The following is a 26857-nucleotide window of genomic DNA, read 5'->3' as shown; positions in this document are numbered from 1 at the left end:
CGGCTCCCACGCAGGAGGCCCCGTCCCCGCCTCCAGCGCCCCCTTCCGCTCGGCCCGGCCTGGTCCCCGCAGCCCGCTCTGCCGACGCCAGAATAAAGACCACAGCCCTGACCCACCCGCTCTGGCCGCCGGCGATCCGCGCCGCACGCGTCCCGGCTGTGAGCTGCCCGCTAGGCCCCAGAACCCGGAGGAGGCAGGAGCCTCCGCGGCCTCGTTCGGCGCTGCCCCTCCCAGCACCGGGTGCAGCTCTTCCTGCGCACCCCGACCCCGCGCGCTGGCGCGACGCCCCCAGCCCCCACCCTCCCAGGGTCCACGGGGAAGCCCGCGCCTCGCTTGGGCACGGTCTGTCCCCTCCCACCCCGGTCTTCCACCCTGCCCGAGTTCTGCAAGCCCCCCAGTAACCTTCCCCCACCCTACAGGTGGCCCTTGAGGAGCCCTCCCCACACCAGACTGTCCAGCTCAGGCCTGCAAAACGCTGGAGAAGGCCGAGGCCTGGGAGGGGTGGCCCTCTGCCGGGGCTGGAGGCCGAGTGGCCAGGAGGGAATGGGGAGGCTCTGCGTGTGGCCTAGTCTGCAGGTACTGCTGGAATTGACCTGGGAGTTTCCAGAAAGCCCCCAACTATCCACTGCCCAGACAGTCAAGTTCGCCATTTAGTGGCTGGCCGCTCTGTGCGGCGTGGGGGGCGGGAGCCGAGGGGTGTCTAAGTTCATGCCCGTGCAGGAACATGGCTGGCCTGTTCCGTCAGGGCGGGTGGTAATGGGGGCAAGGGTGGGGCAGGAAGTGGAGAGAGCAAGCAGGACGCCTCACCACAACTCCCCCAGAGCTGCTCAAAAACGGAACCAGGGTGAGCACAGCTTGGACTGATCCCACAACCTCCGGAGGCTGCGGCATTTACTAGGCTGGGAGCTAGAGCTTGGAGCCAGCGTGGCCCTTCCTGGGTGGCCAGCCACTTGTCTTGTAGAGGAAGCTTCAGGCTGGGAGGCCCCCAGCACAGCACCCCGCAGGGCAGTGAGCCACAAGGCCAGGTGCGGTAGGAAGAGCCATCACAGCAGCCAGCGGCAGCTCCCCACCACCATGCCCCCCCAAATCCTCTCCCCGTCCTCTGCACACGTAGCCAAGGCTTCTGAGTGTTCAACTTTATTGAGGGCATGGGAGTCGACAGAGGGCCCCGGTTGCCTGAGGATAAGGCCTGCAATCAGCCTGGAGGGGCAGTGGCCCGGTGGGCAGCCGGGGACAGTGTTCCCATGACCTGCGCAGAGAGAAAGGTGAATGCAGACCCAGAGAGCAGTCAGACCTCCCCCGGGAGTGAGGGGACCATCCCGAAGGCCTGATGGTTTGGGCTGGTACCTGGGTTTACTTGAAAGTGTGACTCTCAGCTCCACCCCGCCCAAAACCTGCAGGAAAAAAGAGGAGGCAGGTTAGGGGTGGCCCGGGGAACCACACCTTCAGGGCAGGCTGGGGGGTGGGGGGGATCTGGGTGCCGGCGGGGGAAGCATACCTTTAGGCCCGAACATGGAGGCGTAGCAGGGGTGGTTGCAGTAAGGCTTGCCTTCATGCTGCAGGGAGAAGGGCCATGAGGGGCTGTCCGCCCTCACCCCGCGCCCCTGCGGCCCTCCAGGCCCCACCTACCTCAGCGTGGCCCCCTGACGTCAGCGTCTTCCCACATTTCTCACACTTCAAGCAAGGCCGATGCCAGTCCTTCCCCAGAGAGGTCACCCGCTCAGCTGCAGAGGCACAGACGGTGCCCCACACCCAGTATAAGACCCTGCTCTGGGGTCACAGGGCACCGCCACCTACTCACAGCAGCCTTCTCCAGCTCCCTCTGCCCTTGGTCTCACCCGGGGCGCCTGGTGGCCCACCCCGGGTCTCAGCACTGTGCCCCATCAGTGGGGGGGGGGCACCTCCAGTCCCCTGCGCCAATCCGGCCAAACGGGAGGGGGCGCGGGGTGGTACTGCTGGAGGAGACCCGGAGCGCCGGGGGCGGGGGCATGGGTGACCCGCGGCGCTGTACGGGTGGGGCGTGCAGGGCGCCCTTCTCTGGGGGCGGAGGCGGGAGAGACACTTCGCACTTCCTCCCCTGGGTGGGCCCCGGGGCGCGGGACAGGGAGGCGGCGCCCGGTTCCGAGCGCGCCCGGGATCGCGCCCCGGGCGCCGGTTTCCGCGTCTGTTTCTGCTTAGCGATGAGAGGGGCGGCAAGAACGCAGCGCTTCTCCCTCGGCCGCGCGGTCCCCGCCCGGGGCGCGCCGACGGGGGGCGGGAGAGCGGGGGAGACCCAGCGACGGGGACACCTGAAGAAAGGGGGACCCAGACAAGGGGCGACCCAGCGGGACCGACAGGTAGAGAGCGGGGCGGAGACCCGGAATCAGCAGAGACAGGGCCATCCGACGCCGGGGTCCTGACCCGCACACCCAGGCGGTCGCCGGCAGGGCTGGAGCGTCGGCTCTCGGCACGCGGCCCCCCGGGCCCCCGGCGCGCGCGGCCCTCCGGAGGGGCCTGGCCGGGTCGCCCCTGGGCCGCGCTTCCTCGTGGGGGCGGCGCGGGGCGCGCACTCCCGGCCGGGGCTGAGCTGGGGTAGGCGGGGAACGCTCACCAAAGTACACCTCCTTGTCGCACTTGGGGCACTTAGGCATGGCGGCTGGGGGTCCGGCGCAGACCACTGAGCGGGAGCAAACAGGAGACCGGGACTGGGTGGGTCCCGCCGGGTGCGCGCCTTTCAGGGACCCCAAGACCCCGCCCCCTTGAGACCCGCCCTTCGAGCCCCGCCCCCTGAGTCCTGGCTGTGGACCCAAGGACCTGGGTTCCAGGCCAAGCCGCTAAGAAAGGTCGTCTGGTCCACCCCCGCCTCCGGCAGCGCCCGGGCCCAGCGGACCGCCGGGGAGGGTTGTCCGGGGAGAGCGCGGGACCCGTGCGGATGCACTGAAGCCCTGCCCCCCGCCTAAGGTCTAGGGTCTAGGGAGGGGCTCCCCAGCCGTACCCCAGGCCCCCGACACGTGCCCGAGCCGCCAGGCATTCGGGAGCCAGGGAGAGGACAGTCGACGCTTAAATGCAAATACATGGAAACCAGCGCGGGCGGACGTCTCGCACACTTGGACCCGACCCCGTCCCAGACTGAGGGCTGGAGATTACCGGGGACGTCTCAGCCCGGTTAGGGTTAGTAGTCCCCCAAAACTCCCCTCCGGCTTTAAGCCCACGCGGAGCCAGGAGGCCCGGCGCTCCCCAGTTCCCCGCCCCCACGGGACATCCCGGCCTCTTCTGGGCCCCCCACCCCCGCCGCGGCCCGAGAAGACCACGGGACAGCAGCCCGGGGAACTTGGAGGGGACCGCGACACGGGGCGTCCTCTCCCTCCGCGATATCAGGGATCCGTGCGGGGGCGGGCGGCTTTGCCGGGGCAGGTGGAGGCGGCCATGTCCAGGGCATCTCATCTAGTGAGGGCGCCTTATCTCCGCGGGAAGGGCCCGAGCGGGCACGGCGGGAGTGGTTCGGTCCACCGCCCAGGGCCAGCGGGGCCGTGCCAGGAAGAGACCATCGGACTCCAGCCACCCCCGGAGTGGAGGGGCCCAGGCGCCGGGTGGTGTCTCCCATCCCCCCCTTCTAGCCCAGGCCTGGGTGGGGCCCCCGCCTCCTTCCCCCACTCGGAAATCCCTGCTTGGAGGGCGTTGCTTCCCGAACCGTCCTCCGTCCTGGGGTCCTCCCTCCTGGTGACCCGCTGGCCTCTCCACCTCCCTCTCTCCCCGCTGGGGGGGGCCGTCCCCTCCTCTGCGGACCCCTCCCCTCTCCGCTCGGTGGCACCGCACCCAGTTCCTTGGCTCCCCTGCCCCGACTCCGTGCTCCCTCAGCCCAGGCCAGCCCCCGCTGCGCGGCCCTCCTCCCCTGTGTCCGGCCCCTCCCTTCAGCTGCCAGCGACCTCAGCTCCCCGGACACACCCGTCTCTCCAAACAAGACCGTCCCTGCGCTTCTCCAGGCCCCATCTTCATGGAAGGGGCGGGAGACCATCCTCCAAGAGGTCCCAGGGGCTCCCGGCCTCCCCACAAAGGCACTCAGCCCTGACAGCACCCAGTGCCCCCAAAGCCCACCTACCCCCCATAGTCCCCTTGCCTGCCACGGGGAGGGAGGAGAGAAGCCGTGGGTGACCCCATCCTTCCTCCCCCGGGGAGGCCTGGCTTGGGGTGAGTGTGGCCGCTCCGGGGGTCTAAGAGCCAAGCCCCTGGGCAGACGGCACAGTGGACCGCACGCCCTTATGTCCTGCTCCTCACGCTTCCCTCTAGTCAGCCCTGCTCCCCATGACCCCCTTTCTGAGGCCACAGTTCTGCCCCCAGCTGGACTCGGCACAGCAGGCTTTGGGGTCTGCAAGGCTCACACCACATCCACGAAACTCTGAGTGGCCGGTTGTCCATCACCTTCAGGAGCTTGGCTGTGCACCATGCACAGGGGGATCCCCAGACTCCCACTCAGGGTCACCGGCCTGCTCCAGCCTTGAAGCCTCAGCACTCGCCTCTGGGTCCACTGGCCCCTCTGCCTGGCGCTGGCACCGCACAGGATGGGTTCTAGAGGTAAGGCCATGAGCCCTACCTCCCCCCGCACGCCCACCCCTCGTCCCTCGGTGTCTTCCTGGCAGGTGACGATGCCGCTGCTGACGGTGGGGGAGGTGGCGGGGGGCTGGGGGGGTGGTCCTGACTTCTCTGGCCTGGCTCTAGACTGGGGGAAGAGCAGCAGCGTGGAAGGCGGGGCAGTCGGGGACACACAGGAGGGGACAGCAGTGTGGACAGGCCAGAGAGGCAGGCACAGCAGCAGGAGGACAAGGGCCCGAGGGCCAAGACCACTGGTGATGCGGGGGTGGGGTTCTGTCCCAGTGGATCCCGGGGCTCCGGTTCCACACGCGTCGCACATACCCCCTTGTATCTTCCTGAGAAGGCCGCCCTGCAGGGCAGAGGCCTGAGCTCCGGGGCAGGATGCTGGGCCCCACAGGGGGTGCCCGGCTGCGCCCACGTGTGTCCTGGTGCCCGCGGACTCGGCTGTGTCTGAGTGCATTGGTCTGCGTCCCCTGGCTCCCCGTCCAGCCCACACCTCCAGCCCACCTTCAGGCTCCAGGCAGGTGGGGCGGAGAGCCAGCCTTGCCCTCTCCTCCAGCCACCTCACCCCAGGGATGCCCCCTCACTGTGACTCCAGCCCCACCCACCATGGGGGAGCCCCCCTTTGAAGACTGGGATGACGAGGTTCCTGCGAGCTTTCCTTGCTGGGATTCCTTGTTGCCATGGTCACGGGGCTACAGAGTGGAGGCTGTCAAAGGGGGGCCAAGGGCCATGTGACCGGCCTGCTGGTTGGGACACAGCACAGTTTTTCACTCACACACACACACACACACACACACTCCCTGGCACCCTCCCAAACCTCCGGCCACAGACTGGCACGCTCCTCCAGCTCCCCTGAGCACCCCACCCGACTTGCCTCCCTCAGGCAGCGGGGCCCCCATCAGCCCCCAGACTGTATGTCCAGGCGCACCCCCGGGTTCAGGCTTGGCTGGGTACCCGTCGGGGCCTGGACAGCCTCCCTGGAGACCTGGGCCTGGCCACCTGCAAGGCCTCCTACTCCCATCGGCTCCTCTGGCTCCCGCGGCACCAGGGGAGCAGCACTGACCCGGCCCAGGGGATCAAGCTGACCAAGAAGACCCAGACCTGCCCTGCCCAGACTTCCACCCCCCGCCCCACTCTTCTGTGGGCACAGTTGGCCTTTGTTACCTGAACAAACGGAGGACACGGTGAGGTGTAGCCTCCCCACACCTCACCCACTAGTGCACAAGGGCTGTGTCTGGGGCCCAAGGGACTAAGTGGCCAGGACCAAGGCACCGAGCAGCTCAGCTGCTTGCCCCCGGCGGTCTTTCTGCTCAGAACGCCCCACCTGGCACTGGGACCCCAGGACCCTGAGAGCTGGAGGCGGCCGCGGTGGGGCTCAGGGGCACTGTGCAAGGCCACCTCCATCTGCTCATCGTTCCCTCCCACATCCCCATGCCCTTGCCTGTCCATGCACCGCCCGGGCCTAGCCGGGGACCCATGTGGGAACCAGGAGGGGCCTGCCCTGCAGGACAATTGCAGAGAAGGCCAGAGGCGGCTCCCCAGCAGTACTCGGGGTCCAGGCACCTGAGAGCCAGCGAAGGCGAGGCTGGACCCCAGTGACCCCTGAGGAACCCACCCGTGGGGCCGGCCACCCACCAGCACTGGCAGAGGGAGCCGGCCAGTCCTCCCTGCCCTCCCTCCCTCCGTGGTGTGAGATTCATGCTCTGGCCTCCCCCACCGTTCTCGAAGCCCCCACGCAGTGCCCCAGGCTCCAGGCCCCTTCCTCAATGTGGACAAGCATCAGGTTGTTCCCTCCTAAGGCTGAATGGCCAAACGCCCCAGGGCAATTGCTGGCCTCCCTCTCCAGGGTCCACCCCTGCCCTTTCCCCAGGCTCAGCTGAGTCATGGACACTCAGACATTCCCAGGGCCTATTTTCAGCAGCTTTTCCCCCGGGACCCCCTGTCTGCTCCGAGGTTCTGCCCCAGAGTGGGACCGCTGGGCCCCTGACGGCCTCTCCTTGGACCCTCGGACACTGCACTTTCCCGGAAGGACTCTGCTCCGGTCCACCCGGGCCTCATCCAGTACAGGAGAGAGGGCAGCTCCTCTCCTGCTCTCTTGGAAGCAGGACTGGCATGCAGATACGACCTTGAGCTCCTTCTGTCAGCCCTGCCTGGGGTCCACAGTCCGGCCAGATCGGGGCCCCCTCCTCCCCCTGAAGGCTGAGCCTTGTTCCAAGAATCTGTCCTGGGGCCAAAGCCCATGCAGAACCGCCTCAAATTCTAGCCTCACCAGCCCAGCAGCTGAGCCTTTTCATGAGCCCCGAGCCCCTCCCCCCACTCCGGGAAGCCAGCCAAGCCCTGTGCTGCCTACACCTGGCTGCCCCTGTCCCCTGCCAGTCTGCACCTGGTGTAGCGCCGACACTCAGCCCCTGGGACCACAGCCAGTGGCCAGTGAGCTGGAGCTCAGACGAGGGACGGGAAGGAATCCTGTCTCCCTCCACCGGCCCTGAAGAAATTCAGGGAGGCTGGCCTGACCCTGGGTAGGGTCCTCAGAGAGCCTCCATCTGGGGCACGCGCGCCAAGAGGTGATGCTGGGTCCCCCTGCAAGGAGCCAGGCTGGAGGTCCAGAACATGGCAATCCAGGATCTGGGCTTTGGGGAAGTGGAGGCAGAGGGAAGAGCAGGGAGCGCTGACCCCACCGCACACCGGGGACACGAGCCTGCGCCACCGGAGCGGCCCAGGACCTTGGCAGGGCCCGGCTTTCCCCAGCTTTGGAAGCCTGGACCTGGGAGGGGGCGGCCTTCAGTTGGGGAGCAGGGCGGTGAAGGCCGGCCTGGACGCCACGCGTGGCCCTGGGCTTCTGGACCGGGAAGGAGGCCGCTAGATGGCATGTCAGGGCCGCCCCACCAGCTCGCACGAAATTGAGGGGCAGGGGTGGAGGCCAGGCGGGGGACAGGGCCCAGCGCGGCGCGGGAGCACACGAGCCCATTCCCGCCTCCCCGGCCTCTTGCGGGAGCGTCCGGGGCTGCGGGCGTCGGAGGAGGCACGCAGCTGGTCGGGGCTTCCCGGAGCGCGGGCCGCCCCCCCCCCCCCCCCCCCCGTCACGCCTAGCGCCCGGCGCCCGACCGCGGGTGGCGGCACCGCCCCGGTTTCCATGACAACCGCTGGCAACAAACAAGGCGCGCGTCATCCTCCGCCCGCAGGAAATGGGAGGCGCCTCCCCCTGCCAGCGCCCTGGGCCGGGGTGCACTGTGTCCCCGGGCGGTCCCCGCCCCTCACCCCGGCGCGGCCGAGCAGGCTTTCACGCGCCGCGAGGCCGCGGCCGCTCGGGCTCCGGGAAAGGGCACGCTGCCACCACGTCCGCTCCCCACATAGTTTCCACTGGAGGCTCCCCAGGGAGGGCCCGAGCTGTGCCCTTAACAGCTCCCTGCGCCGCAAGGGGCAGGCATTTCCCATCCAACACCGCAGCCAGGGTGGGCAGCCCGTGGTCAGAAACGTCCAGCCCACCGGCGGTCAGGCCTGGGCGGGAGGTGGGGGTCTTCCGCGGAGCTTGCGCGGAGCGCCGGGGCCTGCGTGAGCCTCCCGTGTGTGTGTGGCGGGCGCTGGCTGCCCCTGGGGTACCTGCTGCGGTGTCCCGCCTACTGCAGGCCACCTGCCCCGCGCATGCTGGCTGCACCCCCAGGCTGGCCAGATGGAAGGAGACACCGCTGCCCACAGTGGGCACAGCTGGACTGGACTGCCTGGGAGGAAGGCGGCCGGGCACTGCTGGACATGGGGGCCTGCCGATGCACCCCCAGGGACACGGAAGGCTGCTCGCAGGACAATGGCCGCAGCACCCAGCTCAGCTGTGCCTGACCCAGTGGACTGGAGGGTGGGCCAGGGAGGGGCCTGTGCCAGGGGCTGGGCCCAGGGAGCTGGTCCTGGGGAGCAGAGTACAGGGGCGGGGAGGGCCAGACCGTGCTCTGCCCCGGAGCAGCGGGGAGGGCAAGGCGCGCCCCCTGGTGGGCTGTCCAGGATTGGCCGGTACCGAGAACGCCCTGAGGAGGAGCTCCCGGCAGCTGCCAGGGGTCCTGCTTCAAAGGGCAAAGCCAGGACCTGGGGAGGGTGACTGTCCGTGTGGACCCAGACGCAGGGACACTGGCCGGGCGGGAGCACCTGGACAGGCGGACTGGAGCCTCAGACCGTCGGCGTTCTGTCCCCCTCGCTGAAGCTAGGAGACCAGGCCCATCGGACTGCGCCTCCCCATCCAAGCTCATTCCGACCCCTCCCCAGCGCCCTGCACTCCCACAATGGACCCCCCTCTGGCCACCTACGCCCTGCCCTCCCGACCCCCCCCCCAGTGCCAGGCCATGATCTGTTACTTGAGACTGACCCCTCCCCACCTTGGGGACAGGACCCGCCCCCACCGGAGGCCAGTCCACAGGTGTCTGAGCATCTGGGGTTGACACAAGGGCTTGCTGCCCCAGATTCACAGCCATCTCCCAACCAGAGACAGCGCTCGGCCCCCATCCTCAAACCTTTTATTGACAGCCGGGCTAGGCAGGTAAGTGGGAGCCGTGGGAGGGTGTCAGACAAGCGCTCGCAAGGCCGTGTGGGAGGCAGGCGGCGGGCTCCTGGCAGGGACGCCCTAGGTCCGCCCGAAGGTCACCGTGAAGAGCGTGGCTGTGGCCATCACCGGCAAGGGAAGCGGAAATAACACTGGGGGGTGGGCCTGGGGCAGCAGGAGGGGGACAGTGGGACGGCCGCCTCCGAGAGACCCACCGGGGCCACAGAGACACACATATGAGACTCACACGGGGACACAAAAGAACATAAGGGGCATGGGGGGTGGGTACAAAGGCAGACACAACGGGAGAAATGGGGCCGGGCAGGCGGGCCTGGTCTGCAGACAGCGCAGCGGGTCTCCTCCCGCATGACACTCAGGCCCCAGACTTGCAGAGCAGGACAGGCCGGGCAGCTGGTTGCTGAGGACGCCCAGGAGGCGGATGGGCACACGACCCCCAGAGGGGCTGCAGCCCTAGGGTTGGACTTTGCCCTCTGGGTCTCTGTCGTAGATGTAGCTGCCCACGGCCCCGGTGTTCACTCCTGCAGAGAGAGGCAGCCGAGTGGCGCGGAGCCGCGGGGAGCAGAGCCCCCAGGCCCCAGCCCTCCGGGCGACACTCACCTTTGGGTCCGAAGAGAATCCCGTAGCAGGGCTTGTGGCAGTAGGGCTGGCCGTCGTGCTGGGGCAGAGCGAGGCGTGAGCGCGCGCTCTAGCCCTCCTCCCCCCAGCACCCCTGCCCGGCGACGGCCTCCCACACCCCGACGGCCTCCCACACCCCGAGTGCCCCCGCCGGGCGGAGAGGGCGGGGCCGCCGCGCACCTCCGTCCGGCCACCAGGGGGCAGCACGCACAGGCGGGTCCGGAGGGCGCGCCCCCCCCCGCCGCCCCCCGCCGCCCCCCGCCCAGCCGCCCTCACCTCCGCGTGCCCGCCCGGGGTCAGCGTCTTCCCACAGCGCCCGCAGCGCAGGCACGGGCGGTGCCAGTCCTTGCCCAGAGAGGTCACCTTCTCGGCTGGGAAGAAGGGGAGACGGTGAAGCGGGGGACCCTCGCGGGCGGCCCCGCCCCGGGCAGCTGCTGGGCGGAGTCACTCACCAAAGTAGACCCTCTTGTTGCAGCCGGGGCACACGTTGGGCTCCCCCGTGAAGGTGGTGACGCTGGAGGCTGCGGGGAAACGGCGCGTGACGCCGGCCGTCGGGGCGGGCCCGCCACGACCCCTCCCTCCACCCCCGGCGAGCCCGGCGCACCTCTGCTGGGCCCCTTGGGCGGGCCGCCGGCCTTGCGCTCCTCAGCCCGGGCCGCGGGCACCTGGACGGGGCCCGTGACCTGAGGTCCCTCGGCAGCAGGCTTCTCATAGATGTAGGAGCCGGCGCCCCCGATGTTCACACCTGGAGGGGCCCGCTGCTGTAGGGGGTGGCCTCACCCACCGCAGCCCTCACAGTACACCCAGCTTCTCAGAAAAGGGCCCTCCTCGGCCCACTTGATAGGGTCAGGACCCCCACCCCCCCATCCAGAGGGTGCCAGCCGGCCGGGCGTGGAGGAGGCCGAAGTTCAAGGTGGAAGGGTCTGTTGGGTCCGGGGTGGGCAGGGCGAGAAAGGGCCAGGGGGCCGTGGGGGTCCAGGGGGCGGGCTGCCTCCACCCCGCCATCCCCCTCTCCAGCCCCGCCCCCCCAGGGCCGGAACGGTCCACAGGCCGCGCAGGGGGACTCAAGCTCACCTTTGGGTCCAAAGAGTGTGGCATAGCAGGGTTTGTGACAGAACGGCTTCCCATCATGCTGGGCAGAGGGGCACAGAGTGAGGCCCGGCCCCAGGTGTGGAGAGCCGAGCTGCCTCCAGCCCTGCCCACGCCCCCTCCGCCCCTCAGCCCCGGGGCGGTGGCTCACCTCGGCATGGCCCCCAGGGGTCAGCGTCTTGCTGCAGCGCTCACACTTGAGACAGAACTTGTGCCAGTCCTTGCCCAGAGAGCTCACCTTCTCAGCTGGGGACACGGGGGGAAGTCAGGGCCCACAGCCCTCCCGTGGCAGCCTCCTCACCCCTCCATCCGCCCCACCCAGGAACCGCCAGCCCCCACTGCGTGCCTTCTGCGCCTCGGGGCCCCTGCTCTCCTGCTGGGCCTTGGTCACCCTCCCAGCCCAAGGCCCACTCTCCGAACGGGAGAGTTCCGAGCACCTGTTAGGCCTCTCGGCATCCCAGCAGGCCCTCCGGCAGACACCTGCTCCGCACTCACACACCTAGGCCTCCCACAGACCCCTGAGCCTCCTAACTGGGCCCTGAAGGAGTTGGCTGAGCCGGACGCTGAGGGGAATGGGGGGAGGGGCTGAGCCTCCAGACCCCCTGTGGGGAGGCCCGTGCTGTCCCCCTCATGGCATGGGACAGAATGCCTACCTGTCTACATTTGGTTTCCTCAGGATAAGCCCTGGGAACTCCCCACCCCGCGGCCTCCGGCTGCTGCACTGACACCCAGGGCCAGAGGACAGCTGCTAGGGGCCCAGTCACCACCCCCAACCCCCCATCCCTCCCCTGCCCACTGGGCCACCTCCTAACGGACAGAAGTGTGGGGCCTCCCCAGGAGAGCCGGCAGGAAAAGGGCGGTGGAGGAGAGAGCAGGAAGAAAGGCCAGAGCCGAGCCGGAATTCCGCAGGGAAGGGTCTGAGCAGAAGCGTCAGGGAGGAGGAGGTCAGGCCCTTCCACGCTGGCAGAGCCCCAAGAGGAGGCCAAGGACCAGCAGATATCTTCTGGTCCCCTCACAGAGAGGCTGCAAGCCAGGCTTCCCCAAGGGCCTGGGCAGAGCGGGCAGCGAGGGTCTGGCTAGCTCACTCCCCAGCCGCAGAGGCCCATGGGTGCTGCTGGTGGCCCCAGCTCCCCAGGGCCCTGGCAGAACCTGCTGGGCCCAGCGAGGTCAGGGCCAGCGTCCAGGACGCCCCACACCACACCCTCTTCCCAGAGGCACACAGGCTTAGATCCCTGTGGCCACTCTACCCAAGGGTGCAGAGACAGGCTGGTCAGCCGTCCTGTGTCCATGGCAGGCATGGGTCCTCTGGCAGCCACACGCTCCCGCCCAGGGCTCCTGCTGGCCAGCGGTGGCCATGGCAGCTGCAGCTCAGGGCCGCCACAGCTGCACTGCCCTGCCATGCGGGGGGCGGGCGAGTGACCCTGTGGCCCACTGGCTGGGTAGATGGCCGCACATTACCAGCCCAGTTGGGGAGACAGAACTGATTGGGTCTGCTGTCCTGGAAGGGAGCTGGTTCCCCACTGGGCTGCACCATTGTTAAGGACACAAAAGCCAGGCATGCTGAGGTCACTCTGGGGTGTCCTGTCCCAGGTTCCACTCTGCTGGGGCGGGGGGTGTGCCTGATTGGGGGAGGGGCAGGATTCCAGCCCAAAGCCCCCCCCCCACCCCACTTGCGCCTCCTGCCCAGGACAGAAGCCAGCCCAGTCTGAGCTGCCTTTGTTTTCTGCTGGGAGCAGCAACCGCCTAAGCAGGCAGAAGCGCTTTCCAGGCTGTGCACAGGACTGTCAGCCCCAGCCCTGGAGAGCCCTGAGCTGGCCTGGCTGCGGGCACACTCATGTGCACTGGGGCTGGCAGGAAGACTCTAGCGCTGTCCCCCACCCTGAGCCTTGCAGGGATGAGCCCCCTCTGGGTTGGGGACCGAGGACGGGGCCAGCTCCTGGGGAGGCAGCCGGAAGCCTCTAGGCTCCCGGCCAGGCCAGAAGCACTCCAGGCCAAATCCGGTCCCTCTGCTCTGGGAACAGCAAACAACCGTCCACCTCCTCCTCCCTCCCCTCAGCAGGGTAGCCAAGTGGCTTCCTTCACCTTGGCCTGTCCCCATTCCAGACCCTGAACCCTGCTCCCACAGTGACCAGGGAAGGGTCCCCTTCCTGCCCCCACCCTTCTGACACTGTGTCCGTCTGTAAAGGTGTTAGCAGGAGTATCAGGGGACAAAGTCGGGAGAGGGTCAGCCAAGAGAAGAGTGGCTGAGTGAGCCAGACACCAGCGCGCGGGTGCCAGGGGGTGGGTAAGTGCCCCAGGGCCACATCCGCAGAGACCTACTGCCCCCTCCAGAGGCAGGGGCTCTCGGCCACCTAGGCTCCAGAGCCCTCTCCTGCTGGCGGGGCTTCGCTCGCCATCCCACCTGCCCACAAGAAAGTCCTGGGGAAAACTCGCGCCAAGCCAGGGAGCACGTTGGGACACGCAGGAGTTAAGAGGCCAAGGTCGCCCCCGCATGGACCGAGTCCAGACAGAGCCCATATCTGGCCTGGCCGGGTGTGGGCAGAGGTCGAGGTGGTGGTTGGGGGGTGGTCACTGCTCCCGGCCAGGCCGTCCCGGCCACGTGTCCGCGGCGCAGGGCCGGGCGCAGCAGGAGCGCACGGGAGGCTCCCACGGCGTGCGTGCGCCCCGCCCCACACCGCCCCGCTCCGCGCTCGCGAACCCCCAACGTGACCCCCAACCCGGCCGCATCCCGGGAAGACGCGCACCCCCGCCGGCCGCCCCGGCCGCCGCAGGGCTCGGGCGTGGCCGCCCCCACCTCACCCAGCTCCGCCCTCCGGCCGCTCCCGCGTGGGCAGCGCGGCGGGCCGGGCTCGGGGTCGCGCATCCCGGGACCGCGCATCGCCGGGGCGGGGCGCGCGGCTCTGCGGCCGGGGGCGGACCGCGAAGGGCGGCGGGCGCCGGTCCGGCCCCGCACTCACCGAAGTACACGGTCTTGTCGCACTTGGGGCACTTGGAGGCCATGGTCGGTGCGCCCGTCGGCCCGCGCCCTCAGCCCGCGCCCGTCTCCGCGCCGCCGCCGCCGCGCCGCGCCCCGCCCCGCCCGCCCGCTGCCCGAGCACCCATTGGCTCCGCGGCCGGGGCGGGGCCTCGGGAGCCCGCTCCGCGGGTCCGGCCGGGGGCGCCGCGGGGGAGGGGGCGCACCTGCCGGGGCCGCGGGGGTGGCCCGACCCGCCTGGCGCCCCGACGCCGGTGCCTCGCCCGTGTCCATGGCGACGCCGGAGCCGGGGCGGGGCGGGGCGGGGGTCCGCGGTCCCCACGGTTCCGGGGGCATTCCCGGCTGGAAGGGCCTCGGCCCGGAAGGCCGGCCCCTGGACACGCAGACGGACGCCGGGCTTCGGCGCCTGGTCCCCACCCCTGGGGGCCCCCACCCACCCCGCCGCGCGCCCCCCGCCCCGCGTCCCTTTGTTGCTCGGTTTCCATAGCGACAGCCTCTCGCCAGGATCGGAGCCGGATTCCCGTCGGGCGTGGCCACCTGGCCGGGTCTGGGTCCTGCCCCGCCGCCCGCCCCCGCCTGACACAGTCGTTGGTGCTCGAGTCTCGGTGGGTGGGGGGCTGGGCGCCCCACACGTCCAGAAACAGCGGGAGAGAAACCGCTGGAAGCAGGAGAGGGGGAGGGCGCCAGGCCGTGGGGGGGGACCTGGGCGTGCCGCTGGCTGGTGCAGAAGGCACTGCCCCGAGCTCTCCAGCCAGGGGCGGTGGGATGGGACAGAAGGCGGGGTAGACCCTGCGTGCTGGCGGTGCAGGCGCCGTGCCCCAGTGGGCTGGCACTGCCATCTGCCCGCGTCCCTGCCCACGGCTCCGGCGGAGTGCCTCCTTCCTGGACGCACTAGCTCAGGGTCTAGCGGGTCCAGAGCGCCAGCCTCGGCTTCAAAGCAGCAGGGCTAGGCAGCTGACAAGCACTCGGGGTCCTCTCCCAACGTGGGCACTCCGGACCCCTCCATCCAGGAGCCCGAAGAACCTGGTCCTACTCGCTCTGGAGTGGGGGGTCCAGGAGAACCCCCTCATCTCCCTGAGGATCTGCCTGCCCGTGAGCTCTTTCCTGGGCCTCCAGCCCAAATGACCCCACCCAGTCTGGGCAGCTCCCCTTGAGCACCCCTTCCTCTGCCCCAAGTACTGGCCAGGCTCCTGGGCCAGGTGTGTTTGTGAGAGAATCTGGGTCCCACAGCTCTCCAGAACCTGGACTTTCCCAGCCCCACCCTGGCCCAGCTCCCGGGGCCCCGCCCCCCAACCTATAGCCACAGCTGCTCCAGCGAGGACAGCCCAGAGACATGCGGTCCCTCCTCCAGCCTGACTGACCAGCCTGACCAGCCCCCCTTCCCATCCGCACCCTGACTCTGGCCCCTTGCCAGGCAAGGCAGGAGATGGGGGTGGGGAGGCCTCAGCAGTCCTCTCTCCCAGGGCCAGCGGCGTCCAGCGTTTGACACCCAGCTCCTTGCTGAGGCTGGACCTCAGGTGTCTTCTATAAGGTTGTGTGGGAGGAGCCTGGTGCCCAGCCCTGACGGGGCAGTGACAGGGCAGTGACAGTGCAGAGTAAAGGAAAGACTTTGGCATGGGCCCGGCCCCTCTGACAGTGGGGGACAGATCCCCGGTGTGACAGGACTCTTCTGGATCAGTGGACACTGAATAGCACTGTCCACCTCTGAAAGCCCAGAGGGCTACAGGGTGGGCAGAGACAGGGCAGGACAGGTCCCCAATCAACAGCAGGGTTCCAGAGAAGCAGATAGGGTCCATAGATGGTGGGGGCAACTAGCCAGCCAGGTGTGGGGGCAGGTCCATTGTCCCCTGGGGCCATAGTGGCTTGGCGTCTTGGCAATGTTGGTAACTAGCACACAGGACCGTCTTGGCTCTGCTGCATGGACCCCCGGGGAAAGGTGGGGGGGGGGCGGGGTTTGGAGGTGCAGGCCCCTCCTGGGGACGACTCTTGTATCCGAAATCCCCTGCGCCTGGCGGGGAGGGAAGGGACCCCTTGCCCACCCTCAGACCCCAGGTTGGAAAAAGGGTCCTAGGCAAAATCTCCACGCAGAGACACCACAACCTGCCTCGGGGCAGGGTGGGGACATGAGGACTAGGGCCCACTTCTCCAACACCCTGGCCTGTCACCTTACTGGGCCCCTCCAGGCTGGAGGTGGGAGGCCAGGGCTCCCTTATCTGTTCTCAGCGGGAAGCAGGAGCCGCGGCTATTTTAAGTCCCCGCTGAGATGTGCACACATCCCGGCAGGACTGGGGGCGGGAGGCAGAGCTCAGGGAGATAGGAGGAGCCCCGCCTCTGAGGGCCGCTGGGGTGGCAGGGATGGAGGTGTCCCCCTCCGCTGGACCCCACTCTTCGGAGGCTGGATTGCTCACACCGGTCTCGCCGGCCTGCAGGGGTGGGTGCACACGGACGGCCAGAGGTAGAGTTTCTGAGAACAACGTACTTGTTGAAATCTGAGCAAATCCTCACTCTGGAAACTCCACACCTGCTGGGGGTTGGCCCTGCGGCTCTGGGCAGAAATCCGCAGACAGCTGGGGCCGGGCTCTGCCAGGAGCAGGGAGGTGGGCCGGCCTGACCCAGCTCTGCAGGCTGCCCCGGTGGGAGGGGAGCCACGCAGCCACAGGAGCCAGACACCTGCCAGTCTGGGTCCCAGGGCACGTCCGGGGCCCCCCACCCCCACCATCTCAGCCAGACACAGGGGGTCTCAGCTCCACAGTGGGAAGGCCCTAAGCTCTGGACAGCCCTCTCCTGACCTCCACGGGAGAGATGGGGTCCTTGCGCCACACCCTGCCCGGCGCACAGGTGGGCCTGGGATGGCCCGAAGGCCCCAGGCAAGGGGAGGGACAGGGGACAGAAGACACGGGAAGGGCTGGTTGGTTTTTTTCTTTTTATGAGTTTTTTTTTCTTTGTTTTTTTTTAATATGAAAATTACTTGAAAAGACCAGGGGCCAACCCCACCAGGCAGCTCGGCCAGCCACTGGCCGTGCCGATCCTAACATTCCAGATGTAAGTTACAGAGCTTAAGTTCATCTACAAAAAAAGTAATAAAAATAAAATTTAAAATGGCACCTTCAACAGAACACAACGAGACTCCGGCCGTCCCGCGAGGCCCGCAGCTGGTGCAGGCGTCCGGGGACGGTCCCTCAGCTCCGCTCCGGCCAAAAAGTAAACACAAAGCTAAAAACGGCTCCTCGGCATTCGGGGAATAAGCTTGACGGCACTTCTTCCCCCGGCGTCCCCGAAGGAGCGGCTTCTCTGCGGTGGGGCGGGGAGGGGACTACCAAAACCGGGCGGCGGGCGGGCGGGCGGGCGGGCGGGCGGGGGCTGTGGCCGCAGAGGCCTCGCGGGGCCGCGAGACGCCTAGTCCTCGATGACGATGGGCTCGTCGTTGACGGGGGCCGGCGGGGGCGGCCGCAGCGGCAGGGCCTGGCTCTGGCGCAGGGCGACCGGCTTGTAAGGCCTGCGGGCCGCGCGCTTGGTCTCCGAGGACGACAGCAGCTTGCGGACCTTCCTGTGGACAGAGCGACGCCCGCGGGTGACGAGGGCGTGGTGGCTGCCCCCGGCTCACCCGTGTCCCGGGGAGGCCCCCACCTGGTCTCCTCGGTGGCCATGTAAAAGACGTCGTCAGGGGCGTCAATCCAGTTCATCCGCCGCCGCTTGACGGGGGGCAGCGAGCCCCCCCGGATCAGCCGCACTTTGGTGGGGTAGGACTTCCCGTTGAGCAGGAGGTTCCGGCTTGGTCCCTGCGGCAGGGGGGAGGCGTGAGGGGGGCCCCAGGGAACGAGGGAGCCGTGTGCACGCACACATCCGGGCAGGGCTCCTGCAGCCTCCCCACGCCTCATCGCCGGCTCACCCTCTTACCATGTGCCTGGTCTGCCCGTGGTTCGCCAAACCTGATGGGAGAAGAAGGGAACGTGAGGCCCGGCAGCCGGCGGGCAGGGACCTGGAGTCACACACAGCCTGGGCCCGGGGGATGGGGGCGCGGGCCTGTCCTGGCCCTGGCCCAGTCCAAACAGCCCCCAGCTGACCCCACAGCTGCTGGGGCTCCAAGACCACCTCTGGCCCAGCCTGGAGGACAGGTACCGCCGTGGGCTCGAGGCAAGAGGCCCGGAGTCTCAGGTCTGACAGCCCGCTCCCTAGCACGCGGGCCGCCCGCCCTCGACTGCGCGAGACAGACGAAGCCGGGTTTACGGAGTAGCCAAGCAACGCCGAGCCCGGCTGTGAACACTGTGGTGTCAGAAGCCCCCTGCAAGGTGGCCCCTGCTCAGACGAGCTGCACAGACCCCAACAGGCCAGGCAATGTGTGGCTTTCTCCCAAGGGCGTCCAAGCGTCCCTCACTGACCCTGGGGCTAGCTGCCTTGGAGAAGTGAACGGAAGCTTCTAGAAGAGACCAGGCCAGATGCTTCCACCCTATGGGTTGGGCCTGGAGCTGCAAGCCTGTGCCAGTGGCCCCCCACCGAGAAGGCCCTGCCCTAGGTCGTGGTTCACATGCCCCCAGACACTGGCCCGGCGACCCCGGGGCCGCCACGGCCGCCCCTGCTCTACCGGCAGCAGTGAGTGCACACACGGGAGTGTTCACCCAGCACAGGAACGTGCCGTGGGAGCACGCGAGCCTGTCCTGCAGGGACTAGCTCTCCCCAGACACACTTCTCGGCCAAGGTCTTTGTCTTGGGGAGCAGCTGTCCAGCCCCCCACCCCCCCGCAAACCACCTGCTAGCTGGGGGTGCCCGGGGGCAGGGCAGAGGGAGGGCTGCCGTACCAGGCCTGCAGCCCCCCGGCCCGGTGCTACTTACCCAGGTAAGTGCCTATCAGAGCGCCGGGCGCGGAGGGAAGAAAACACACGGTTAGTGGGAGACCGTGAGCTCAGGCACGGCCACGGGCCATGGGCTGAGGTGCCGGCGGGGCCCAGTTAGTGAACGAGTGCCCCAAGGGTGCGGCCCTGGCCCAGAGCTCAGCTCAAGCCTGTCCTGTGGTGACCCAGGGGGCCGGCTGTGGCCTCCCCTGTGCCGGGCTCGTGCGCGAGGCCCCCGAACCCCTGGGCGGGGGGGTGGGCGCCCCGACAGCCTGGGGACCCGCATGCTAGGGCTGAAGTGGAGAAACACACCAATTGGGATAAACTGAAGAAATCAAAGTTAATAAATTAACCTCGTTCACCACACGGGCTAACGGCTTTTTACAAAACAAGCTCCAAGCCCACAAGCGGTGCAAGCACGGGCTTCCGCTTCGGCCAGACGTGATCGGGGGTCTGCGGGCCGTCTGCCCAGAGTGCTGGCGAGCAGGCCGGCCCCACTGCTGACACAGGGCAAGAGGCAGGCCCCGGCAGGAGGGCGGGGCGGGGGGGCCGCAGACAGCTAAGAGAAGAGTGGGCGGACCCGGAGCAAGGCCAGGCTGGACGGCTGCTGCCTGCTGCCATTTCCAGGTCCCTGTGCCTGGCCCACCACCATGGGGGCTGGGGACTCTGGGCACGTCCATGCTCGCTGGCCCGCGCTGTCGGAGTGCCCACCCGGGCCCCTGAGCCTCCCGTCACCGGGGGCCACGAGTGCATTCCCCCCGTCCTTCCCTCCGGCCTGCTGCCCCTGCCTGCCCCCCTCATGGGTCCGGCTGCTGGCCGACCCTGGGGCAGCCAGAGCCACTGGGACCCACAGGCCCCCCACAGCCACCACCTCCCTCTGGAGCAGCCCCAGAGCCCATGGGTGCCCCTTGCCCAGCTGAGAAAGCAAAGCAAGACCCTGAGCCGCTGCAGGGGGCGACTGTGGACACCCTGGACGCGTGACCATGGCACCGGGGCACGTGCTGCCCGTGCCCTCTCAGCCAGCCTCGGTCCCTTCCCCTGGGAGCCCCACCCCTGCAGGGCCGTGGCCCGGACCACGCCCACAGCGCGGGCCTATCTGCCCCCACTGGAGAGGCCAGCGTCCCGAAGCCCCCCTCACCCCAGGCAGGGCGCGTAGGAGGGCTGGAGGCACAGCACGGGCAGCCACGGGAGCGGAGGCTGACGGCATGCGGGCAGTCACAGCACGACGGCGGACAGTACAGGCAGGCGGGGGCGCCGGGGCTACCCGAGCATGGACAGTCCACTGACCGGGCACCGGGAGGGCGGGGGCGACCCGTGAGCCGGAGGCCCCAGGGAAGGACGTGGCACGTGGGGGCCTGCGAGGGTCCCCTGCCCAGGACGCGGGAGCGGCCCGGCCCGCGTGGACTGCCCCGTGAGCGGGCCCCGAGCCGCCCGCCGTGCACCACGCATGCGAGAGCACAGCACACACAGGCACCGCCTGGGGGCTTGCACGGCGCCCACGCCCGCGGCCGCCCCAGGCCTTACCCCTACTGGGCATCAAGAGACGCTTCTTCATGCTGCCTGCCAGTGCCCGGCGGCGGGAGAGAGGAGAGAGAGCACGGTCAGCAGGTGAAGGCCAGGCGGGGCCGGGGCAGGGCAGCCCACAGCCGGCAGGCCGCACCGGCCGAGCACGCAGGCCCCGCCTGGCTGCCCAGCGGACACTCACCGTCCACACCGTTGTGCTGCTCGTAGCTCCTCTTGCCCAGGATGGTGGGGGAGCCGTTGTTGATGACGGGGGCCGACTTGGCAGGGGTCAACCCGCCAAGCACACCGGATACGCTCTTCACAGGGTCGGGCTTGGGGGGGCGGGGATGGGTCTCTGTCGGGAGCGGCACGGGATGGGCTTTGTGGGAGCCGAAGGGCAACAGCCGCCCCCAGGCCCCACTGTGACGGGGGATGACCGCGGGGCCCGCTGGGGCAGACCCACCCCCCCCCAGGCCCGCACCTCGGGGTGTTCTGGGAGCAAGGAGAAGCCAGGGAGGGCCGGGCCCCCCCGGTCACTGGGCACACGCCAGGAGCTGCAGGCTCCAGACACGGCCCCAAAACAAGCAGGCCCATCAGAGGTGTCCAGGTCTGGGCCAGCAGAGCGGACCGCAGGAGGCTGGCCGCCGGCCAGGCAATGAATGAACAGCCGGGCGGCCGAGCCAGGGACATGTCCCACTGAGGGCTGGGCCATGGCTGGCTCAGGCTCGTACCTGCCAAGGCTCCCCAGCCCTTGGTGGCTCTCAAAACGGGGCAAGGCCCAGACCCACGACCCAGACCTGGACACCGGATGACGCAAGACCCACTTGTGTGCACACGGACACACTTAGCTCACAGCTTTGGAATGTCCTTTCTAGAAGGTCAACCACCTCCATGCCGGGAGGGGCTGACTCGCAACCCGGCCCGGCCCTGAGCCCAGCGAGGGAGCCAGCCCTGAGCTCTCACGCCCTAGCGGCCGGCGGCTGAGCGGGTGCTCAGGAGGACGCGCCCTGTCCGCTGCTGACCAGTGCCCGTGCCGCTCACACAGCGATGGGCCTTCCTCTGGGGTGGGGGTGAGGGACCATCCTGCAGGTGTCCACCGTGGACGCCCATCCTGGCTATGTCCGACCCAAACCCTGGAGCCCGCCAGGTCCCCTCCGCAGTACAGAACCGCAGGATGGAGGGGAGGGTGGGGCCGGGACCACGGCGGCTCAGGCCCCCATCGCCCCTCCAGGCCTGGTGTGGTGTGCGAGGTCCCAGAGGTGCAGGCCAGGAGCACCGGGGTCGGTCCGCAGCAGCATGGAGGGCGCCCCCGCAGGTGCCCCTGAGCACAGCAGCCACGCCGTGCGGGCAGGGGCAGGCTCACCGAGATACCGCAGCACGGCTTCCAGGGGCTTCCGCACGGCCTGCTTCAGCACCAGCGGGCTCTGGGAGGCTTCAGGCAGCCGGGCCGTGCCTGCGGGGGCCGTGCAGGTCAGGGGGGCCCAGGGCGGGAACCCCAGCCCCGCGTCCCCTGCGTCCCCCGCACGCATCCCCGCCCCCACAGCACAGCCCGTGAGCTGGAGGCCAGGGACTGACACTCACACTCGGCCTTGATAGCCGCACTGTTGATGGGCACGTAGGGGTGGCGGGCGGCGTGCCACGGGCGCAGGATCTCTCGGCACAGGCGCCGGGCGATGCGCGTGAGCTTGGTGGTGTGCAGGTAGAAGGCCTGTCTGGTCTTCATGGCAAACTTGGGGCTCCCGCTGCTCCGGGCTGGGATGCCGTGGGGGCTCTGCGGAAGGGGGCGCGCCGCCCCGACACAGCGCCATGACCGCGGGCCGCGCGCCCGGCCGGGCATGGGGGCGGGGAGGGGCGCCCACTTACCATGTTGCTGCGGTTTGGTCCCGGCCTCTCTCCGTCTAACCGGGTTGGCATTTTCAAGCCACCGTACTTCTTCCAGTACGTCCAGCAAGACGCGCAGAGGCGACACTGCATGTTAGGGGGACCCCAAGAATACCACTGGTAAGACTGGGCGGCTACGGACAACAAAGTTGGAGACAGACGGGTCCTTAAGCAGAACCGGTGAACAGCAGAGAGCATCACAGCGTCGCCTGCCCGCCCGCCCGCCGAGCGCCCCCCGCCAGGACCCCAGGGCGGCACAGGGCGCCCAGCGCGCGGGTGGGCCCTGAGGCCCGGGGCGGGCACTTACTGTAGCAGCTCTCACAGGCTCGGCCGGCCCCAGGGCTCTGGCCCGGCGCCCCCGCGCCGTTCACCACGCCTGCCTTGACGTTATTGGCGCTGATCTGGTTCGGGTTTGGCTTGTTACTTAGGGTGAGGAGAGAGGGAGTCCGTCACGGGGGCGCCGGCCGCAGCTCCGGGAGACGAGCGGCCCCATCCACGCCGGGCGGGCGCCGGCGCTCTCCCCTGCGGTCCTGGGCGCAGCTGCGGCCGGCTCCGAGCCCCGTCTGCACCGCAGCTCTGGCTGGCAGAGCCGTGCTCGGCCCAGAGGAGGACCGCGCCCCTCCCGCCCAGCCCACGGCCCCCGGGGGAGCGAGGACACGCCGGGGCGCACTTACTAGTTGGGGATATAGACTTGCTTCAGCTTGCTCTCCGCCTCGGCTGCTTTCAAGCGTTTCTGGAAACAGGAAACGGAGGTCAGGGACCCGGGCAGGGAAGGGCTGCCGGTCAGGGCACGGGGCGCGGGCGGGGGGCACACACCTGCTGCACGTATCTGTCTGTGGTCTTCCACATGTAGTAGTACTCGATGATGCTGGTGAGGGACTTCCAGGGCAGCTGCACGGGACGGGGTTGCGCGTCAGGCAGCAGGGCCTCCTGAGCAAGGAGCCCCCCCACCGGACAGGACCCCTCCCGAGGACGGCCGGCTTGCCGCCATGTGGCCCTCCCCAACCGGTGGAGGGGGCTCCCGCCAGCCCTGCCCACGCCAGCTGTGGGACCCATGTGCTCTGGGCATGAACGACGCACGTCTGTGGTGTGGACGCAACGTGGAAAGCTGCCTCGTGGCTTGCGGGACTCAGATGCCGTCTGTACGCTGTCCCCAACCTGCGGCCGAGGCGGCCACACGCTCACAGTGGGGTCCCAGCCCCGCGGCCCCACGTGTCTGGCCAAGCGTTCCCTGTGGGCCACCTTCTGGCTACGCTCGCTCACCGTGTCTGGGACCTCAGCAAGTCCCTCCTACGTCAGACTCCGGAGCGTGGGGACCCGGCCCTCTTCTCTGCCCTCCACGGGCCTGTCTACTGTGGCACGTCCCCCACGCCTCCTAGAGGCTTGCTGGGAGGCCCACCCGTGACCTGGGACGTTCCTCCTCAGACGCCGGCCGCCGGCCGTGTCCTGGCTGCCCCCAGGGCCCCTGCGCCTCCACCGGTGCACGCCCCACGGGGCTCGCCGTGCTCGACGCGGCTGTCCCTTTGGAAGCGCGTGTGCAGTCTGGCGCAGCACAAGGACAGAGGAGCATGCGAGGCCACAGGCGCTGCCCACGCTGGCACTGCCAGGGGCTCACGGAGGGACAGTTCTCAGGGGACACGGAACCAGGACACGGGAGGACAGGCTCAGCGGCTTCAACAGAAGCCATCGGCGGCCACGGAGCCAGGAGGACCCCGGTGCTGCCCCGGGGAGGGGTTCCGCGCGCACACCGGCACTCACAAAGTCTTGCTGGATGTCTGTGAAGTCCTTCCCGTACTTCTCCAAGGCCTCCTCGAACAGGCTGGCCTCGGAGGCGGACCACTCCTCCATCTCGTCCCTGCAGAGCACGGGCCCGCCCTGAGGCACCAGCGCCGAGATGGCCTTGGCGACGTCGTACACGCTCTTGTGCAGCGTGTCCATGGCGTGGAACTGTGGCGGGACACACGGGGGTCACGCAGGCCCCCCCCCCGCTGGGAGAGGAGGAGGGGCCCGGGAGACAGCCGGGCGTCCGCAGGGATGCCGGTGGGCCTGCGCCCTGGACGAGCCTGCGGGGCTCTCCCGTCCCACGTGGAGCCAGCGAACACAGTCAACCTGTTTCCTCGCCCCCTCCTGTCCCTGCCCACCCTTGCTAGCGTGGGAACCGGCAGGGAAATGTGCCCTGTGAGGGGCGGGGACGGGGCAGGCCACCACAGGCCCCACCAGCATCAGCCGGGGTCCCCACTTACCAAAGTGATGTCCCGAGAGGCGGCTGCGGCGCTCATGTGCAGGCTGGGCTGCCGGACGGAGCTGCTGCAGTCCAGGGCTCGCGCGAAGGTGCCCACAGAGCTGGGGGTGGGGACAGTGACCACTGAGACCCCCTCTCTCAGTGACCAGAGAGACCCCCCCAGCCCTACCCAGAGCACACGAGACGGCAGGCCCTGGAGACGTCGCGTGTGGCTCTGCTTCCCGAGCTCCTGGCAGGGGCCCCCTGCACAGTGAAGGCTCGGGGTGCGGCTGAGAACCACGGGGGCCCCCTGCACCCTCACAAGGCCTCCCCGCCGCTCGCCCAGCCCCAGGGCTCCACGGGGACCAGGAGTAGGCGTGTGCCCTTCTTGGAACCCTGCCTCCCTTGTGGCCCGAAGGCCCGGGTCTCAGGGGCCGTGTCCTTCCTTCTCAGCTCCCCCGAGCCCCACCCTGCTGTGTGCCCACGGCAGCCCACGGCCCGTCCGGACAGGGACACGCATCTCTGCTGTCACCCAGCCCCAGGAACAGCCCCATCTGTGCCCGGCAGCTCGGCCTCTGCAGGTACCCGGCCCCCACAGGGTGTGGGCAGGCGACCAGGCCCCGCCTCTCGATCCACTGAGCCACCCAGGCGCCCCCAGGCCCCGCCTCTCAAAGCCGGAGCCGCCCCAGGACCCCAAGAGCAGTCTCCGCGTCCACGGAAGGGAAGGGACCCACCGGGCCACCACCAGGAACTGGTCAATCTGCTTGTCTATGAGCGGGTTGTGTGCCTCCCACACCTTGGTCTCCAGCCTGGACTGGTCACGGCCGTCCTCCTCACCTGCACGAAACAGAAAGGTGACGCCAACAAGACCCTCAGACCCCCCCAGGCTCACACCAAGGCTTTTCAGAACAAAGGGTCTGCTCGCTTCTGGGGCCCTGGGGGACAGGCAGAGGGCCAGGTGGGCCCAGGAGGCGAGGCTGCCGTCGACATGCTGGGCACCCAACGCATCTTCCGCTCTGCGAACAGCACGCCGGGGCCGGCCACTGGGGCTGGACGGGCCCGACGACAGGCTGGGGGCCGGCACAGCAGGCCTGACAACGGCGGCAGAGGCAGCTCGTTCTGGGTTTGCTGATCGAGCTCCGGATCCTGAGGCAGTGTGAGGTCCCCCAACTGGGACACAGGACGCCGACACGGCTACGTCCGGCACGGGCATCTGCTCGGCATCCTGCCCCTGGCCGTGCTTGACCCCGCAGACGCCAGAGCTGGGCTGGAGCCCGCGATCCGGTGGACGTGACGGCTTCGGGCAGAGCAAGCTCACAAGCAGAGGGCAGCACGGACGGCACAGGAGACACCCGGGGAGGGTTCACGCCCCTGCATGGCCGGCCAGCGTGAGCAAGGCACTCCCTGGCCCACGGCCACAGCCACAACCTCTCAGGCCTGCAGCTGCCCATGTGCCGGTGAGCCGCGCTGTGCCCCTTGCTTGTGGGGGCAGCGAAGTCCAGACCGAGGTCGAGGACCTTCACAGCCGTGTCCCCCACTGCATCAGGGCCCAGCCCACCCTCCACAGAGTCTGTGTGAGCAGGTGGCTCAGGCCGGGCTCACAGTCGCCAGGAAAACACGTGCTCCCTCGCTTCAGGGAAAGTCAGGCCTCGTGGGCCCAGCCGGGGTCACGGCCCCGCAGCACAGGGGTGCGGGACAGATCCAGGACTGGGAATCCGGACACGCCTCCCGGCTGCCCCGGACGGAGGCACAGGCTGAGTACGGGTGGGCTGCTCCCAGTGTCGCGGTGGCGTCCTTCCCCAGGCGACCGTGTGCGGAGACCCTCGCCTGGGATCCAACGCCTCCCACCACCGAGCCTGGGGGCCAGCCCACGCGAAGCCCCCGCGGGCGCCACGCCGCTCCCACTTCAGTTTCAGACGCGCGGCAGGCAGGGCGCCGTCTCGTTCCCTGGGAGGGTCCTGGGCTCCAGGGGCGAGACCCCCTTAATCCAGCACCCAGGAGCTCGCTCGGCCCAGGCCCGGGCCCTGCACCCCTGAGGCTGCCCTCGTGGCCTGGCACCCAGGTCCCTGCCGGGAAAACTAAGGGCCTCGGACACAAGCCACTCAGTGCTCCTTCGGTCAGACCGGCTGCCCGCAGGACGGCGCAGCTCGTGGTGGGGCACATGCTCAGGGAAGCCCCCAGACGCGGCCCGGAGCCAGAAGGGGGGACGCAGGGCAGGACAAAGGGACCCCGTGTGCTTCCTGGTGTCCTGCAGTGGCTGCCCCCAGGCACCTCCTCACGACCAACCGCCCCGAACATAAAACCACCAGCCGTCACAGGGAGGAAGCCGGTGTGCAAGCGCACACGCGTACTCAGCGTCGGGTGTGTGCGTGGAGGGGGCGCGTGGGCACACGCACGTGCAACGAGGCAGCACACGTGTCAACACCACCAGACCAGTCGGAGAAGGGGGCCTCACACGCGTGGAGGAGGGCCGCAGGCCCCAGAAGGGCGCATGTCCTCTGGGAACAGTGGACACCGGGCCCTCGGCCAGCTGGCCCGACGAGCCGCGGGCCCACAGACCCGGCTGGGCTTGGAGCAGGGACATGACCCTGCAGCGCCGAGAGCCCCAGAGGACGCGGGACGGAGGT

At 69.1% G+C, this 26857-nt stretch overlaps 3 protein-coding genes across 7 annotated transcripts in view; all 3 read right to left on the bottom strand.

The window, feature by feature from the left end:
- Nucleotides 1–1121: 1121 nt before the first annotated feature.
- On the bottom strand, nt 1122–2740 carry CRIP1 (cysteine rich protein 1). The gene is made up of 5 exons (XM_045074573.1): nt 2591–2740; nt 1630–1724; nt 1499–1556; nt 1348–1394; nt 1122–1249 (listed from the first exon to the last, which is right to left on the bottom strand). Exons 1-4 carry the CDS (start codon nt 2628–2630, stop codon nt 1354–1356), a joined length of 234 nt encoding a protein of 77 aa, XP_044930508.1. The 5' UTR covers nt 2631–2740; the 3' UTR covers nt 1122–1249; nt 1348–1353.
- A 6314-nt stretch (nt 2741–9054) lies between these two features.
- Nucleotides 9055–13928, bottom strand: CRIP2 (cysteine rich protein 2). The gene is made up of 8 exons (XM_045074572.1): nt 13780–13928; nt 10974–11068; nt 10808–10865; nt 10338–10478; nt 10186–10254; nt 10010–10104; nt 9716–9773; nt 9055–9636 (listed from the first exon to the last, which is right to left on the bottom strand). The coding sequence occupies exons 1-8, from the start codon at nt 13820–13822 to the stop codon at nt 9569–9571; spliced, it is 627 nt and encodes a 208-aa protein (XP_044930507.1). The 5' UTR covers nt 13823–13928; the 3' UTR covers nt 9055–9568.
- Nucleotides 13929–16705: 2777 nt separating this feature from the next.
- The window catches only part of MTA1 (metastasis associated 1), a 30624-nt gene continuing 20472 nt past the window's right edge, over nt 16706–26857 (bottom strand). For 2 of the 5 annotated variants that reach the window (XM_045074570.1, XM_013050753.2), the window contains exons 8-22: nt 24965–25067; nt 24253–24352; nt 23768–23956; nt 22826–22900; nt 22684–22742; nt 22317–22432; nt 21992–22143; nt 21710–21899; nt 21492–21581; nt 20331–20483; nt 20150–20185; nt 18627–18638; nt 17694–17725; nt 17424–17575; nt 16706–17343 (exon numbers count right to left, since the gene is read on the bottom strand). In XM_045074570.1, coding sequence (XP_044930505.1) covers nt 17193–17343; nt 17424–17575; nt 17694–17725; nt 18627–18638; nt 20150–20185; nt 20331–20483; nt 21492–21581; nt 21710–21899; nt 21992–22143; nt 22317–22432; nt 22684–22742; nt 22826–22900; nt 23768–23956; nt 24253–24352; nt 24965–25067 — 1610 coding nt within the window. In that variant the 3' untranslated portion in view covers nt 16706–17192. Of the gene's footprint in view, nt 17344–17423; nt 17576–17693; nt 17726–18626; nt 18639–20149; nt 20186–20330; nt 20484–21491; nt 21582–21709; nt 21900–21991; nt 22144–22316; nt 22433–22683; nt 22743–22825; nt 22901–23767; nt 23957–24252; nt 24353–24964; nt 25068–26857 lie in introns of those variants that run through there. The other 3 variants (XM_004782031.3, XM_004782032.3, XR_201433.3) reach the window with 3 other exon arrangements.

This window comes from Mustela putorius, unplaced genomic scaffold (genome assembly GCF_011764305.1).
Source record: "Mustela putorius furo isolate JIRA1106 unplaced genomic scaffold, ASM1176430v1.1 tig00000129_pilon_pilon_pilon, whole genome shotgun sequence".
NCBI classification, from domain to species: Eukaryota; Metazoa; Chordata; class Mammalia; order Carnivora; family Mustelidae; genus Mustela; species Mustela putorius.
The sequence above is the reverse complement of the archived record's forward strand: the minus strand, read 5'-3'. Positions and strand labels throughout refer to the sequence as shown.